Here is a 15061-nt window from a genome sequence, read left to right as displayed (position 1 = left end):
TGTTGAATCTATTTAATATTTCTTGAAAAATAATTGATTTCTGTGCATTTTTTTTCACACTGCATCAAATTAAGGTTGATTACGTCGATTAAGCATCATGAGGCGGAGCGTGAGGGGTGGTTCCCTATTTTTTATTTATTTATTTTTGTTGTTGCTGGGAGTTGGAACCCTATTAGTTAGGTTGCTTAATATTTATGCTAAGTACTCTTTAAAATACCAGAATAGGGAGGATGGTGTAGGTTTAAGTTTATTAGATTGATCAGTATTGCTGAACTATGAAATATTTTTTTTGCATACAGGTATAACAGAATAGCTTTAGTGTAGTTGTTGTTTTAAACTTGAGTATGAACTTATACAAAATGCAGCAAGATATTTAAAAAACAGTTTTGTTGACTAAAAAACATTATATCGGATTCATATCGGTATCGGCAGATATCCAAATTTATGATATCGGTATCGGTATCGGACATAAAAAGTGGTATCGTGCCATCTCTAGTTGGTACTAATGAGCCTAAGTGCACTGAGTTTCTGTCATGTGATTGGCTGATTAGATATTTGCACTAACAAGTAGGTTGAACAGATGTGCCTGATAAAGTGGCCAGTGAGAGTGTGTGTCATGCTCACGTTCTTGATGCTGTCATGTCTGCACATATGATCATTAATACTGCACTAACTATTAAAACTCTGATCTTGCATATATTCTGTATTGATGCTCCAAGCCTCCAGCAGGACTACAAGAAGCAGATGTTGACGGCGGCTCATGCTCTTGCTGTTGATGCCAAGAACTTGCTGGATGTTATCGACCAATCCCGGCTCAAGATGATGGCCCAGTCCCGCCCACACTAGCCCCATGTCGTCCGAGCTGACCAACAGGAGAGGGTGGCATCATCGTGACTTCTAAAGACTCCTGGGTTCCAGACGTCAGTCCTGATGTGTTGACGGAGGGGGCTGCTTTACAAATCAACGGCGAGAGCAGTGGCTCTGATAATCTGATAATGGTCCGCGATGAATCGTTAGAATTTTTTAATCCCGCTATAGCCGAGGTAATTAGTTCAACTGGGATTAAAATCTCCACCACTGTGACTTTCTGTATACGAGAACAGCGCAGAAACACTTCCTGAATCAGGGACTTGGCAGCTTCGCTCTCTTCAGAGTGGAATACAGTGATGAGAGGAGGAAGAAAGAAATCTACTCGTGATTTTTTTTTTTTTTTTTTTTTTTAAGCTGTAAATCTGGATTTGGGATGAGCCAGATTCTGCAGGTTAGAGTTTTAAATGGATTCAAAACTTCCGACAGAAACGCTATCATGAAAGCTGGTGAGATCGGGCGGATTGCAACCCGATCTGCAACATATCTGCATGAAACTTCACTGTGGGATCTTAGACGTCGGCCGCCCCCGTTTGCTGACGTTCCGATTCCTGAATGGGAGCTCCTTTCTCCAATCAAATATCTCTACATCGCCATACACATCACATGTTTGTTATGTTTTGTTTTTTTGGTGCCTGGGGTGGTACAGTAACAACAGTCTCGGTTTGGTCTTCTCCGACTCGTCATGCCTCCTACCATCTCTCTTTCTCTGTTTCCTCCATCTCACCATGTTTTATTTATAGACTCAAATTGCAGAGGAGGAAACAGAGGCAGGAACGTAAAAAAGCAGAATACGCCTCGAGGACAGTCTAGTAACACTCTACTGCCTGAGGAAAGAAAACACTCTCTTCCCCTCTTCTCTCTATTTCACTCACTTTTCCTTTCCTTCACCCTTACTGCTCCCCTACTCCCACAGTCTTCCTCAGCTCCTCTCTGAGCCACTTTTAAAGACTCCAAATGTGAAGAGTCCAGCTCTGTGCGGGTAATCACCGCAGACAGAAACCTCCCCTACTCGCACTCAGTTCAGTCTGCTCTTTTTATCGATCAGCTCCATGTTTTTTGTGTTGTTTTGAGGAATCTTCGTCCTCTATACTGAAAAATGTTGAACTTTCAACCCCAGCAATTGACTGCTGTGTAAAAAAAAAAAAAAAAAAAAAGAATTGGAAAAAATGTGTTCAGCGTGAGTGGCAGGATGCTTCCGATTGGTTCACGAGGAAGAAGACAGTGACACGTCTCAGAGTGGTCGCTAATTTTGTGAGGTTCGTGTCTCCTTTTCCTTTTTTTGTCTCCTCACATATAGTCCCAATATGAATCGTACGTTCATAATATAAGATTACATTAACTGTCCGATCACCCACTAGTGACACTTAAAGTATATTTCCCGGGGACCTGAACAAACCTCATATCACATTTATGACTCCAATTCTCTTGTCAGGTGTAACACTTTAAAAATTCCCCCCCTCCCCGACTTAATAATAGTCCCCATGGAACCAAACACATGAAATGTGGAGCCACATGACTGGAACTTGTTTCTCAGACACAAAACACTGAACTGAAAATCACATTTGTCTTTGTTAATACTGACCCCATGTGGAGTGTCACATACTGCTATATGAAATATACTGGTGACTGTACTGGTATAGCATGATATACTGGTATAAAGAAGAGCATATTTGCACAGCACCAAAATAACACATCCTAAGTTGTTTCCTTTTTTGTTTCTTGTTTGTTTGTTTTTTATTATTATTATTATTTTTTAAACCCGTTTTATCCAGATGTGATTTCCATGTTTAGCCAGCAACGAAACTATCAGATCGATCAATCTGGGTGTTATAGGGATAAAATAAATGTAAAACGGAGGAGAAAAAGACCCCAAACGAAACAATCTATTTTATTTCCTTGTTGTTGCGTAAATCTGCTCATGTTGGTATATTGTAAGCTATACTGGTGTGTATCACTGGTGAATTGTACAGAACTCGTACTAGTAAACACTGGTATTTATTTTGTCTTCTGGGCTAATTAAGCCATCTTGTCAAATAGGAGGAAACAAAAAAAACAATGGAATAAAAATAATTATGAAATGAAATAAGTCTGTCCACTTTGTAGTTGATTGGGATTTATTTAAAGTGCCTTTTAGGATTAATATTTATAATTTCAAGTTAATGTTGGCGTAGATGTTTTTAAAGAGCATTCAGAAAATCATAAAGAAGAGAATTAGACTTTCTCACAATAAGAAAGGACACATTGCACTGTATATAACAATAATAACCTGTTGTACAACAATGCTGTTGCTTGCACAAGCATGGATTTTAGTGTTAAGGATGGGCTGCTGAAGTTTCAGTGGAGATATGATGGTGGAAATGGCTGAAATCTTACAGCACCTGAAAGATCCCTGCTCTGGAAGGTGCATGTACCAACCAGTGAACATCTACATGATTCAGAGAAGCCCTGGGAGAAAAAGCTTTGGTCAGATGAAACCAAAATGAGCTCTCAGGCATCCGCCTGACCAAAATCCCTCCTGAGATGTGTCCAAACCTGGTGACCAACTACAAGAAACATCTTACCACTGTGCAGCCAACATGGGTTTCTCCATCAAGTACTAAGTCATGTTTTAGGATCAAATACTTTCACTCACTGACATGCAAATCAATATATTTATTTTCTTGTTCTGTCTCTCTCTCTCAATTAAAATGAAACTACAGTAAACTAAGGAAAATCATAAACATTTTAAGCAACTAATGTCTATATTCATTCATTTTTTTTAACTGGGCCGTCATTTCTTGAGCATAATAGACATTTTTGACGATCAAATATCCAGGAAAACCAGAAATCCACAGATTTCTGTCAGATTAAGCTAATATAAGCTTACTGCCTTTACCTTTTGTGGAATTAAAAGCTAAAGTCAATTTTTGAAACCGTGCAGTTTGTACGGTTTGCGCATCCCACTGAGCTCAGCGTGACAGCAGAAATCCCACACCGACAGTCAGGAGCAGCAGTTTGTTGTTTCTGTTGATGGAGTCGGCTTTGCTGAAGTTACAGAAGTCATAGCTGCTGCAGCAGCTGACGGCGTTCCCGTTTCCGTTGGAGTCGACTGAGGCGGTGGAGGCAGCTCCTCTGCACGTGGCCTGGCTGGCACACTGCTTTGTTATGGCTGTCGCTGTATCTGAGCAGCACACAGACAAACAGCAGGGATTATAGTTTCTACACTGAGACTGACCAAGAGCTGAGTTTAATAAGTAAGTGCCCTTCATAAAAATCCTACTGCACAAAGGAACTTTAGAAGAATGTTTAGATTCATTTATACGTGCTACTAAACCTCTGTCAGGTTTCTTGATTGCACGTTGATGTTGTGAGATAAATTACCGAAAGTGTCGACGACAGTCATGCATGTGTTGAGAGGTGTTTTACACTCCTGGGTACTCTGGTTGCATTCTTCATTGGTTGCCGATGAGCTGCACACGTAGCACTTCAGTGGCAGCGCTGCAGATGTGAGGAACAACAAAAACTGAAACTTGATTGAAAGGCAGATTTCTTTTTCTACTGGTTTGAGGACTAGTAATGTTTCTGTCAATCAGGCGTTACTGTGAAGGGCAGTTGAGTACGGTTCTGGTGTTAATCCATAAACCTGCTGTGGGAATGAAATGGTGAAGGGCATTAGAGTTAAACGTCTGAAACTAGTGAATTATTAATCAAGATAAATCAGCGGAGACTAACACTGATATTTACCACATGTCCTTCAGCAACACAGCCGGCCAACCTGATTACAAACCTCTCTTATTTCTGGGTAAAGGTGACATTGTCGACGGAGAAAAAACAGACGTCTGGAAACGACAGCGTGAGATACTTGTTTTTCATAAGGAGAAGGCTTGAAACTCATCACTGCACGCTCGTAAGTTATTTGTCATTCTGGCAATTTCAGTATATATGTATATGTATTTTTCAGATTTACTGAACTGTCACCCTGACTTTGAAAAAAAATTTTTTTTTCCCCATGACCTTTGACCTACAGTTCGAGCAGTCAGATGTTTATTACGTACCTGGAGAAAAGAGCAGGAAGAAGATCCCAAGCACAAGCAGCATCTTCCTAACTGGTGTTGAACTGTTCCCGACTGGAATGTTTGCAGTCTGCAGTTAAAGCTGTCGTGCCAAAAAGTGTGTGTGTGTGTGTGTGGTGAAACTGTTCCACCCACATTAACACCATCATTACATGAAACAGGAAGCATTTAATAAAAGTTACTGTTTGTTGCTATGTGGGTTAGGGTTGGTGTTTTTGCTGGTTTCACAGATACTTGCTCTGTTTATCTTCTTTATCTTTCTCTTGTTAATCACAGACACCAACTTAACGTCAGGCAGTGAAACTTTGTCTCTGCTGGCTGAGGCATAATTTAAGTACAGTCTGAGGATTTGTTGGCTTTTTTTCCTTCACCAAGAGGAAACTCTCATTTCTCTCGAACAATCACCTCTATCAAACTATAGAAAAGGAGAAACGGTTGAAACAACCTAATGTAAATATAAGCTCCTAATAAGTTAATGAGTGAAGGTGTGGTTACATTGAAACCACAATTTTAGAAACAGTGCATCGTTCAGAATACATTACCCACAATTTTTTGGCTTTCTTCTAAATCCTGCTCTTTCAAAGTTTAATCTATAAACATATGAGTTCTTACCACTAAGGAAAAACAGTACACTAGTATTCCTGTGGATTTTATTTAATAAAGCTAAAAATATGCAGTACTGCTATGATTTCTTTACATTTAATAGGTATAACGATGAAACATAATATAGGACCTACAGAGCTCTTCTTTGGCTGTTGGCTGCCTTTTGTTCTATTCTCTGTCAAAATGATTCCACGCTGCTTCAATGATGTTGCAGTTCGGGTGTTTCACTGTGGGTTTTTCTATCAGGTATGTTTTTACTGCATTAACAGTGTGTTTGGAATCATCATCATGACGAACAATGAAGATGTTGCCAATCAGATGGTTTCCAGATGGTATTACATAGTGGATCAAAATCTGATGGTACCTTTCTGTGTTCATAATCGTGTGTTGAGTGGCTTGAAAATGGTCAGGAACAAGGACTGGACTGAAGGCGAGTAAAAAAGCAGTGAAGAGCTTCAGAAGGGCTGGAGAACTATAGTTTAAGACAACTCAACATGTACTCAGACACAGATATACAGTCCCGTGTTTTGTTTTTCATAATGTAAGGTGTGAAGATTCATGTGGTTCATTGTGCTGAGTGTTTTTTTTTCCTGTTCTCAAAATGCTCTCCCATTAGGAGCTCAGTGTGGGTGGAGTTCTTTTTTCCCCTCCTCTTCCCTCATATAGTGTGTATTTCATTGTTTTTCTTACCATCCTTCCTCACTCTGACCTGTCTTACCAACGTCATGTTTGTGCAATGTAAGTACGGTCGAAAGGGGTCCTATTTTACTGCATGTATGTGTAACATTGATAGTGGCGATTAAAGGGCTTAATCAGTCAATTTACATTTACAATTCCAGTTTATTTGAAACAAAACAAAACAATGAACAGGCAGAGTGCATTACTAAAACATAAAAAAACAGCAATTTTGAAGTAAATGTTTGTGTTCGAGCAGTTCAGTCAGAAATCAGCACTGAGTTTAATGCAGCGGGCCTGCGAGCACAGTAAAAAGCTTCAGATGGACTGACAGTGCCGTGTGAGAAGGAATAGACGTCTTTTAATGAAGCAGATGTGCTGTATGCTTTTATCTTTTATATTTCTTTTTATGTGCTAATTTGGCAAAGATAGTCTTTTTCAAATCGGTTTGCAGTAAACTGACAGGAAAACTAACTCGGCATGTACAACTTGATAGTGAATAGGAAGACTTTATCTCATGCCATTTAAGATGAACAAAAGAAGCATCACTGGAGGTGACTTAGAGTGCCCTATGATGTATTGGACTTGACCTCTAACACAGACCAATCAGCATCCAGGGTGTGGCTAAAACACAGCATCATGCTTCAAATAAAAAATAGCCAAACATTGCAGATCGATTCTTCTCATCGTTGTTATAAAGATAGATTGTGTGTTGATAAGGAAAATAATGTTTAGTTTATGGAAAAATGTGCAAAAAGAAGTCCACATCTCACCGTGTAGCAGTTTAAATGATCCAGTTCTCTGTATTTTACCCCATTGTTTCCATATTGTGATTGAAGCTGCATTATGTAGTCTGATTAATATGTTTCCAGAATTGGTGCCTCCTAGCAGCCCAGCTGGCAGGGACTTTCTCCGATGGCATATGAGGCGGGGTTAACAGGCACTGCATTCTGCAGAAAGTTGGCTTTTAATGAGGAGAGATAAAAGGCTAAAATAACCTGTTTGAGATTAAAATTGAGCTGATGTGGGACAATGTGTCCCTGCAAGATGCATAAGGATTCTTCTGAACTGTGAATCATGTGAAGCTCAGTGACAGAAAGACTAATTGTTGAATCACCGAGTTGAAGGATTAATCCTTCGCAGCGTACCCAAACACTCCAGCTCCCTCGTGTTTGTATAAAGAGAAGGATCCGGCAAATAAATCCACGTTACAAGCGCTGATGTGATGCTGCAGAAATCATTTGTGAAAGGTCACCCAGCATAAAATGTACAGCAGAGATGTTGATAGATGAAGGAGCCGAGTCAAAGCAGCAGTCAAGGGGAAGCCGAGTCAATGCCAAGCAAAAAGCAGCAGCAGCGCCGCGAATATGCAGCAGTGCAGAGTCTGAATCGGTCAGGAGCTGCTGTGGCACACATGTGGGCATGTGTCCTGCCTGTATCTCTGTTTTACATCCCCAAGGCTCATTAGTTCACTTCTGTTTTGTTTTTTTTGAGCTGATCTTTTGAGTTCTGAAAAGATGAGCTTGTCCTCTCCTCACTGAGTCTTCACTTTCTTGGTGTGAGGGACGGGCTCTCGTTTTCTGGGTTTGGAGGCGAAACGGCTGGTGCAGACATGAGTGAGACAAAAGCAAGAGAGTACTGCTGTTATGTTGGAAATACAAATTGATTTGTGGGTATGGATTTACACAAACAGAAAAGAAGAAAGGCTCAAGAGTGTCTAAAATGTCAGAATATGGCTTGTACTTGAAAATAATACAACTTAAAGTCACTGGGATTATCTTGAATATAAGTATGCATATTGTTGTAGTATTTGAATGTCGTGTTGATTATCTGTATTTGTGACATACAATCAGCAAAGCAGCTGTACTGGAGTACCTACAATATACTCAATATATATATACTGGGTTGTGGTGGAATGGGAGATTCACATCAAGGATGTGCAGCTGACATATCTGCAGCAAATCTGTGGTGCTATCATATCAATATTGACTGAAATATCACATTAATGTTCCCAGCACTTAATGAATTTGTGCCATAAAGAATTTAGACAGTTCTGAAGGAAAAAGAGGGTAAAACAACTTAATAGCAAAGTGTAACTAATAAAGAGGCCAGTGAGTGTTTTTGCTCCATGTGTGTTTGGGACTGTGGTATTATTTTTGGGTCATCGTACCTTCGCTGGTAGAGGTAGAGAAAGAAGAGAAGCTCATCTCTGAAGCAGGAAAGTTGATGCGAGGAAGAGAAGGATCCAGAGGAGGAAAAAAAGGAGGCACAGGAGCACAGATCTGAAATCAGCGTGTTGACTCCCTGTTGGAGACGAGAGAGGATAGCTGACCGAACTCAATCGCTTTAACACCAAACGCAGCACAAAGGAAACCTGCTGATGCTGCTTGTGAATGAGCTCAAGAAATACTCACCCTGTACATCAACACTGTCCCCTGCAGGTGACTCACAGACTTCAGCTGTCCCACAGTAGAAAGTGAACAAACAAGGGAGGGGGAGGAGGTTTGGTTTGTTTTCATTTTTAACGTAGAAATTTTAGCCAAAGAAAATATTTCTGAAGTGTTGCTGTTTAGCTGCCACACAAACCTTGTGGTTAATGTAGAGCTGAGGGGCCATAGACAGGAAGCCAAAGGCGTACACTCCTGAGGCGAGGAGGCAGGTATTATAAATACAAAAGTAAATAATAGTAAAACTCAAAGTCAAATGTATCTATATAGCACATTTAAAACAACTCTTGACCAAGGTTCTGTAAATGTAAGATAATCAAAAGAGATAAAAACATAGGAAGAGATGATAAAATTTAAGAAGCGGAGAATAAAATGAGGAGATATGACAAATAAAAGTGGTGCAAACTCAGCTGATTTAAAGCTAAGGAATAAAAGTGGGTTTTCAGATGGGTTTTGAAAGTGTCTAATGTTGGAGAGGTCCTGATGTGAAGCAGTTTAGGAGCAGTCACAGCAAAGGCCCGGTCTCCTCTGTGCTTTAATGGACAGCTAGGATCATTTGATCAGCAGACCTCAGTGATCTTGCAGGAGTGTGCCAATTCAAAAGATGAGAAAGGTATGAGGGTGCTAACCGCCTTAAAAACAAATAATAAAATAAATTCCAAAACTAACTGGCAGCCAGTGTGAGGATGCTAGTATGAGAGATATGTAGTCCTGCAACTGCAGGTCTTAATGCTCAATTCCGATTTTTTTTATCAAATCCGATTTTTTTGTCTGCTTGTTCACACTACAAATAAAATGCGACAGCAAACGCGCTCTAGTGTGAACGCTCAAAGCGGCCCGCATGCGCAAAAGAAGACGTCACACACAACGCGCTCTGTTTAGACCCAGAGCAAACAATATTGTTTGACTGATGGCCCTTAATATAAAGGCTTGTTTCGGACTTTACGTTTCCCAATTTTGCTTTAAGTTATAAAGTTATTTTGTTATTTATATATGGCCTAATTATTATCCTTATTGCTGTTTTAGAGGAGCGGTGCTTCAAAGGATAGCTGCAGATTTCTGTCAGAATCTGCAGATTATACAGTACAAATAAAATGTTCATGTTTCTCCAACTTTGTCTTCCCAACAGTTTCACTGACATCTACACTGGAAGGCCAGGAAGTGTTCGTGATGTCTTCTCCGGCGCTGATAATTGGCGTCTGTCTTGTGTCAGTGACGTAAAAGACGGATATAATGCGACATGACCGTTCAAACAGCAGTCGCTTTCTAAAACATCGGATATGTATCGGATTCAGTACCACATACGAAAGTGACCCAGGTTGGATTTGAAAATATCGGATTTGTGCCGTTCACACTGTCATAGCATGAGCGGATATGGGTCGCATAGGGTCAAAAAAGTCGGATTTGATGCACTTTCGCCTGCAGTGTGAACGTAGCCTTAGTGACTGTGCTGCAGTGATTTGGACCAGCTGCAGTCGGTTAACTGATGACAGACTGACACCTGAATAAAGACATGGATAGCTCTCTCAAAGTCTCTAAAACAGAGGAGTGGCTTCACTTTTGCAAGTAGCCGGAGATGAAAGAAACTGGTCCTGATTACAGCATTGATCTGTTTACCAAACGTTAGATTGCGTTCCTCGCAAAGATTTTTTTTTAAATAAACTTCTAAAGGGCCCAAGTCGTAGTGGTCACAGGGACCAAACAAAATGACTTCTGTTTTCTGTTCATTTAAGTTAAGAAAGTTTAAAACCACCCATGCCTTAACATCCTCCAAACAATCTAGTAAACCCTTCAGAGGACTCACAGATTTACTTTTCAGTGGTAGGCAAATCTGTGAGTCGTCAGCATAACAATGAAATAAGATGCCTTGTTTTTTTTTTTTTGTTTTTTTTTAAATGAGCCCATAGGGAGTAGTAAGGTTAGTTTTAAAGAAAGATTATTAAGAATTAAGTACTGTACTTATTATAGATAATCTTTGAGAATGGATGCAAGAAAACTCACCAGTCACCAGAGTGCTGATCAGCCAGGAATAGTAACTGTCAATGAAATAATCAGAGGCTTTTCAGGGTATACATAATAACCAATCCATACCAACTTTATTCATTAAGCTCTTTTTAAAAAAGCTACATCAGACACAAAGTCCTATACACAAAAATAGATAAATACACTCTAAACTATGAAAGGTAAAAACAGCTATAACACAATAAAAAATGAACAAGATCAATGTCTAATGTTGGGTCAAAGGCCAAAGAGAAAGAATGCGTTTAAGATGAGTTTTAAAAATAGACAACGTGGATGTCAGGCAGCTATGGATAAGACTAAAATGTAAGAAACATTCAGATCTGACGAGAATCTTTAAAAGGTGACTTTTTAAAGGAGGTTGGCACAAATGTGAAGTCTGGCACCGCTTTAATAATGACAAATTAAGTAGCGACGAGATGAATTTGATGATTGGCTCACCTCTTTTGGCGTAAGTAGGCCAGAGAGAAAACGGCTCCACTGATGCACAGGGGATACACCAAGTAGGACAAGTATCTGGACGCCTCGAGGGAAAAGCCAAAGATGAAAATGTAAAAATGAAAGAAAGCCCGAGGGAGAATATTAAAGGAGCCATAAAACAAACAGACTGATACCTGTGTGTCGTACTCCACTGTCTTTCTCTCCTCTTCATCCAGTTTATTAACCTATAGAGTAAGACGGATCACTTAGAGATCACAACTTGTATGATGCATTCTTCCACACTGCTGTGAACACAGATGTGCAAGTGCTCCATACTCACATGAAGCTTGTTGCCTTTACACTGTATCTGGATCTTAAATACTGTAAACACCTTCCACACCTGGTGGGATAAGCGATTACTGGTTTATAACTCTCTGTTTTGATCTTTATTTGACTCTAATTTGTCTGAGCAACACCAGATATACTAATAACTACCTCCACACACGCTCCCAGTCCGACAGGAAGGAGCACCAGCAGGCTGGTCTCCTCCAGAAGATAGAGAAAAATCAGCAAAGTACCGAGACTACGCCACAGAACTGAAAACGAAAAAAGGAATTTAACATTTTCTGAGCTGACCGATGCCACGCATATTTTTTTTTCCTAACATGATTATGGTCACCTGTCTTCCTCGATATCCCCGCCATGCTCTTCTTTTTCCTCCATGAGCTGATGTCATTTTTAAGAGCCAGAAACTCACAGATCAGCTGTTGAAAAAAAGGAAATAAAGCATTTAGAAAAGAAATTACATTTCCTTCCACAAAGTCCGTGTTAATATGCTCTCTTACTTGCAAAGCTGTGATGAAAGCAGTCAGCACTAACAGGTAGAGGTTGGATCCCACCAGAGCTTCTTTAATTTCATCGATGTTTTCGTCTGTGAAGCCTGGAGACACAAAGAAGCAACGGATGAGCTCATTTTAATGAGCTGAGGTATTATTTGGGTTGTATTTGAGTACAAATAAAAGCTACCACATATAATTAATATGATATAATTAAGATTAATGAATCATTATAATGCCTTAAATCATATGTCTGTTATATAAATAGTTCACCGAATTGCTGCAGGGAATAAACCATGTCCTGTAGGTGGACCCAAAACCTGAATCCTCTCAGAGAGATTCCCTCATAGGACACAGTGAGAGGGAGCTGAACGGTGCCGCTGCTGATCTCCTGTCGGTGAATGGATAAACGGATATGTGTTCATTTTAAATCAGCCAAAAAAAAATAGTAATAATCAAAATAAGCAAGTGTCTGTTAAAGTTTACTAGAAAAAGCTTCCTATACCATGAGGTCTCTGACTCTGAAGTTGAGCTCATTAACCATCAGCAGAGGGAGGTACATCATCTGTCTGCCTTCCTGAGAGCTGCAGAGAAAAGCAGGAAGGTTCTTTAATTCAAAGTGATCCTTGTTTTCACCCCGGGAAATTTGTGAACACGTTTACAGTACACATCCATACACTTAAACACCTTACCCTGAGGCACCTTAATGGTAGCAGCTGAGAGGTCTAACAGGTTTACTTTGCCTTTAAATTCCAGCCTGCTGAGAGATTACAGAGTCTACCAGTGGCTGTTTGTAACTTGTGATCCAGATCTAGAGGATCATCTTTTACAGATAAGAGAACTTTTTTCCCCATTTTCATTATTTTTCTTTAATTAATATAAATTAATATCTACTAAAGACTAAAGAATTGTTTGGCTAGCGAGCAGTGACAAAGGGCTATTTATTTATGTACCCTTGTGATGATACTTTTACTGCACCAGACACTGTATCTAAAGCGGACTTTCTTCTAGATGTTTTTCAATATGTATTGCGCCCTTTGAATAATAACACAGCACCTGCAACAAAACACCAGTGTGTTTGATTTTCTGTCAGAAGTATCTGTTCCTCTCAGCCTTTCGGTGCCACTGCAGCAGCAAAACAGCAGAAGTCAGCAGTACGCTGACAGCTCACCTGGCTTTGACCTCCAAAGCTTCATCTGACTTACACTCTCATGTAGCGGCGCACGTCACTGGGAAGCCCAGCCTTTGTGAAGGTGAAGTCCTCTGACATGACAGTGAGTGACAGGTGGGGTCTCCAGTGGGATACAGGGTTCTCAGATCTCGGCTTCTGGGTGGAACCAAAAAAATAAATAAATAATGCACTGTGCAAGGCAGCTGGGCCCCATAAAAAGGCCCCATTATATCGAATATATGTAAAGGCAACATGCTGGGTGAAATATGAAGCAGTCCTGAGTGATGATGTACCTTCTCCTTGTCTTTCTGGACGTCGGTGCGTGAGGGGGTGATGTAGGTGGTGAGTTGGACTGCATAGTGGACCTCTCTGCTGTCCTCCAAAGGTGAAACGCCAGCCTTGTGCACATAAACAACTGCAAAGAGGGTGCCATTAGCCCGAGTCTCTCCTGGCAGAGAGACATGCACCTTTCTGTGGAGAGAGAGATAGGCATAAAAAATAAAAACTGCGTGTTTTAGGCCTTCATAAACAATCAAATATGCTAATCATTACTGAGTACTTGCAGCATACTGTGACTGTCACTGTGATCAGTGGTCGGTAAAGTCTTTTGATGACTATATATTTATATGACTAAAGATTTATGTTGCAATAACTGCGATGCTGCTACCATTATGTTAAAAAATAAACAAATAATTTTTCAGATTGTTGGTCTGCTCCTGTGCAGCTATCAACATGTCAAACCCACCTCTCAAATCTCGAGTGAGGGTCGAACGGGTCTATTTTTACAGCGAGCTCGAGGGGGCTGTTGTCTGGCACGAGACAGGTAAAAACACTCATCTGAATGAAGGAGAAGACGAGATGTTAAAACAAGGTTTCCATCTTAGTTTGAGATTCCTTTCAAAATGAAAGCGACGAGATAATCCTGACTGTGCTTCAAATGTGTGTCTGTTTTACAGATTTCACAAAGTAAACACCTGCAAACAAAACGATCTATCAATATTTTCATGAAGAGAATGCATGAAAATGCCATAGTTTTAAAGTAGATGTGCACAAAAACGACACAAACCTAAATGCCAAATGACAATTTATCATATTTTTCTCGAACTACCATGTAGACAGTACACTTTAGCAATAAGGGCTTCTTGCTGAGCAGCACATGGACAGATTTTTTTTCAAACCTATGGATCTGGATCTCAGAGATTTGCCATCAGGAATAAGACAAGCTCTAACCTGTAGTCTGGGTCTGGCTGCCAGATAGGAGGTGATGCAGTGCTCTCCTCTGCCTCCATCGCAGGATTTGGTGTTTAGGAAACCGTACAACAGCCAGGCGGTGTGGAGCATGTAAACCACAAACACCCCGAGCAGCAGCTTAGCGATGGAGCTCCTCTTACTGCCGCTGTCCGCAGGTTTGGAGTAACAAGACGGGAACATGGTAGCCAAGCGACTCAGAGTTTCACCCGCAAAATACTGAACATTTAAAGAAATTATTTTTTTTAAAATGGACGCGGTCTGGTTCGGGATTGTAACTGTAACAATACAATCCCCACGCTTCCTCTCTGATTCACCATCTTCCGGTTATCCGCATCCAGCAGAAGATGCTGATGCTGACAAAAACCTCCGCGGCTGCGCCCACACCGCTTTTACCACTGAGCCCACAAGGAGAAAAATAATTAATTAAAACATTATTATAGACATGCACGAAAAGCAGAATCACTGCAGAGCGAGAAAATATGTTTTCTTCTGCTTTTACAGGCAGAGTTTTATTCACTGCGTTAGAGGACCGAAGCGCCATTTATGCCGGGAGATTACATGGAAACAATTTCTCCAAAGGAAACAGAAATAATAATATTAGGGTGGAAATACGAAAGCTCTTTTTCACCTAGCTAATTAACATGTTAGTGGTAAGATCACTTTAAATGAAAACAGAGAAGTCCACAGTTAGGAAACAATTAAATGTATAGCTAAGTT

At 40.3% G+C, this 15061-nt stretch overlaps 3 protein-coding genes across 14 annotated transcripts in view; 1 reads left to right on the top strand and 2 right to left on the bottom strand.

Moving 5' to 3' along the window:
- The window catches only part of LOC309716781 (focal adhesion kinase 1-like), a 64939-nt gene extending 61983 nt beyond the window's left edge, over nucleotides 1–2956 (top strand). For all 11 annotated transcript variants that reach the window (XM_082550803.1, XM_082550815.1, XM_082550808.1 and 8 more), the window contains one exon: nucleotides 720–2956. In XM_082550803.1, the coding sequence (XP_082406929.1) occupies nucleotides 720–846 (127 nt within the window). In that variant the 3' untranslated portion in view covers nucleotides 847–2956. The remainder of the gene's footprint in view (nucleotides 1–719) is intronic.
- Nucleotides 2957–3647: 691 nt separating this feature from the next.
- Nucleotides 3648–5490, bottom strand: LOC309716785 (uncharacterized protein). Its single transcript, XM_082550818.1, has 3 exons — nucleotides 4905–5490; nucleotides 4231–4347; nucleotides 3648–4030 (listed from the first exon to the last, which is right to left on the bottom strand). Exons 1-3 carry the CDS (start codon nucleotides 4945–4947, stop codon nucleotides 3819–3821), a joined length of 372 nt encoding a protein of 123 aa, XP_082406944.1. The 5' UTR covers nucleotides 4948–5490; the 3' UTR covers nucleotides 3648–3818.
- An 834-nt stretch (nucleotides 5491–6324) lies between these two features.
- LOC309716778 (lipid scramblase CLPTM1L-like) lies at nucleotides 6325–14640 on the bottom strand. Of its 2 annotated transcripts, none has more exons than XM_082550796.1 (17): nucleotides 14324–14640; nucleotides 13839–13930; nucleotides 13387–13564; nucleotides 13128–13249; nucleotides 12428–12506; nucleotides 12196–12313; nucleotides 11932–12026; nucleotides 11766–11850; nucleotides 11582–11682; nucleotides 11427–11486; nucleotides 11281–11331; nucleotides 11108–11190; nucleotides 10649–10683; nucleotides 8787–8842; nucleotides 8615–8659; nucleotides 8371–8504; nucleotides 6325–7801 (listed from the first exon to the last, which is right to left on the bottom strand). In XM_082550796.1, exons 1-17 carry the CDS (start codon nucleotides 14522–14524, stop codon nucleotides 7735–7737), a joined length of 1602 nt encoding a protein of 533 aa, XP_082406922.1. In that variant the 5' UTR covers nucleotides 14525–14640; the 3' UTR covers nucleotides 6325–7734. The 2 variants fall into 2 exon arrangements, with proteins under 2 accessions (XP_082406922.1, XP_082406923.1); XM_082550797.1 differs by having other exon boundaries at nucleotides 13128–13246.
- Nucleotides 14641–15061: the final 421 nt, after the last annotated feature.

This window comes from Aulonocara stuartgranti (assembly GCF_965226115.1).
Source record: "Aulonocara stuartgranti genome assembly, chromosome: 11".
In the NCBI taxonomy this organism is placed as follows: Eukaryota; Metazoa; Chordata; class Actinopteri; order Cichliformes; family Cichlidae; genus Aulonocara; species Aulonocara stuartgranti.
The sequence above is the reverse complement of the archived record's forward strand: the minus strand, read 5'-3'. Positions and strand labels throughout refer to the sequence as shown.

What these genes read in the sequence shown, in the direction of transcription:
- LOC309716785 (XM_082550818.1), bottom strand. Translation starts at nt 4,947, where the DNA reads ATGCTGCTTGTGCTTGGGATCTTCTTCCTGCTCTTTTCTCCAG. An exon ending in CTTCCTGCTCTTTTCTCCAG is followed by an intron (nt 4,348 to 4,904) that starts GTACGTAATAAA and finishes TCACATCTGCAG; the next exon opens with CGCTGCCACTGAAGTGCTAC. An exon ending in GACTGTCGTCGACACTTTCG is followed by an intron (nt 4,031 to 4,230) that starts GTAATTTATCTC and finishes TGTGCTGCTCAG; the next exon opens with ATACAGCGACAGCCATAACA.
- LOC309716778 (XM_082550796.1), bottom strand. Translation starts at nt 14,524, where the DNA reads ATGTTCCCGTCTTGTTACTCCAAACCTGCGGACAGCGGCAGTAAGAGG. An exon ending in CAGCCAGACCCAGACTACAG is followed by an intron (nt 13,931 to 14,323) that starts GTTAGAGCTTGT and finishes TCCTTCATTCAG; the next exon opens with ATGAGTGTTTTTACCTGTCT. An exon ending in CAGTGGAGTACGACACACAG is followed by an intron (nt 11,191 to 11,280) that starts GTATCAGTCTGT and finishes TTTTCCCTCGAG; the next exon opens with GCGTCCAGATACTTGTCCTA.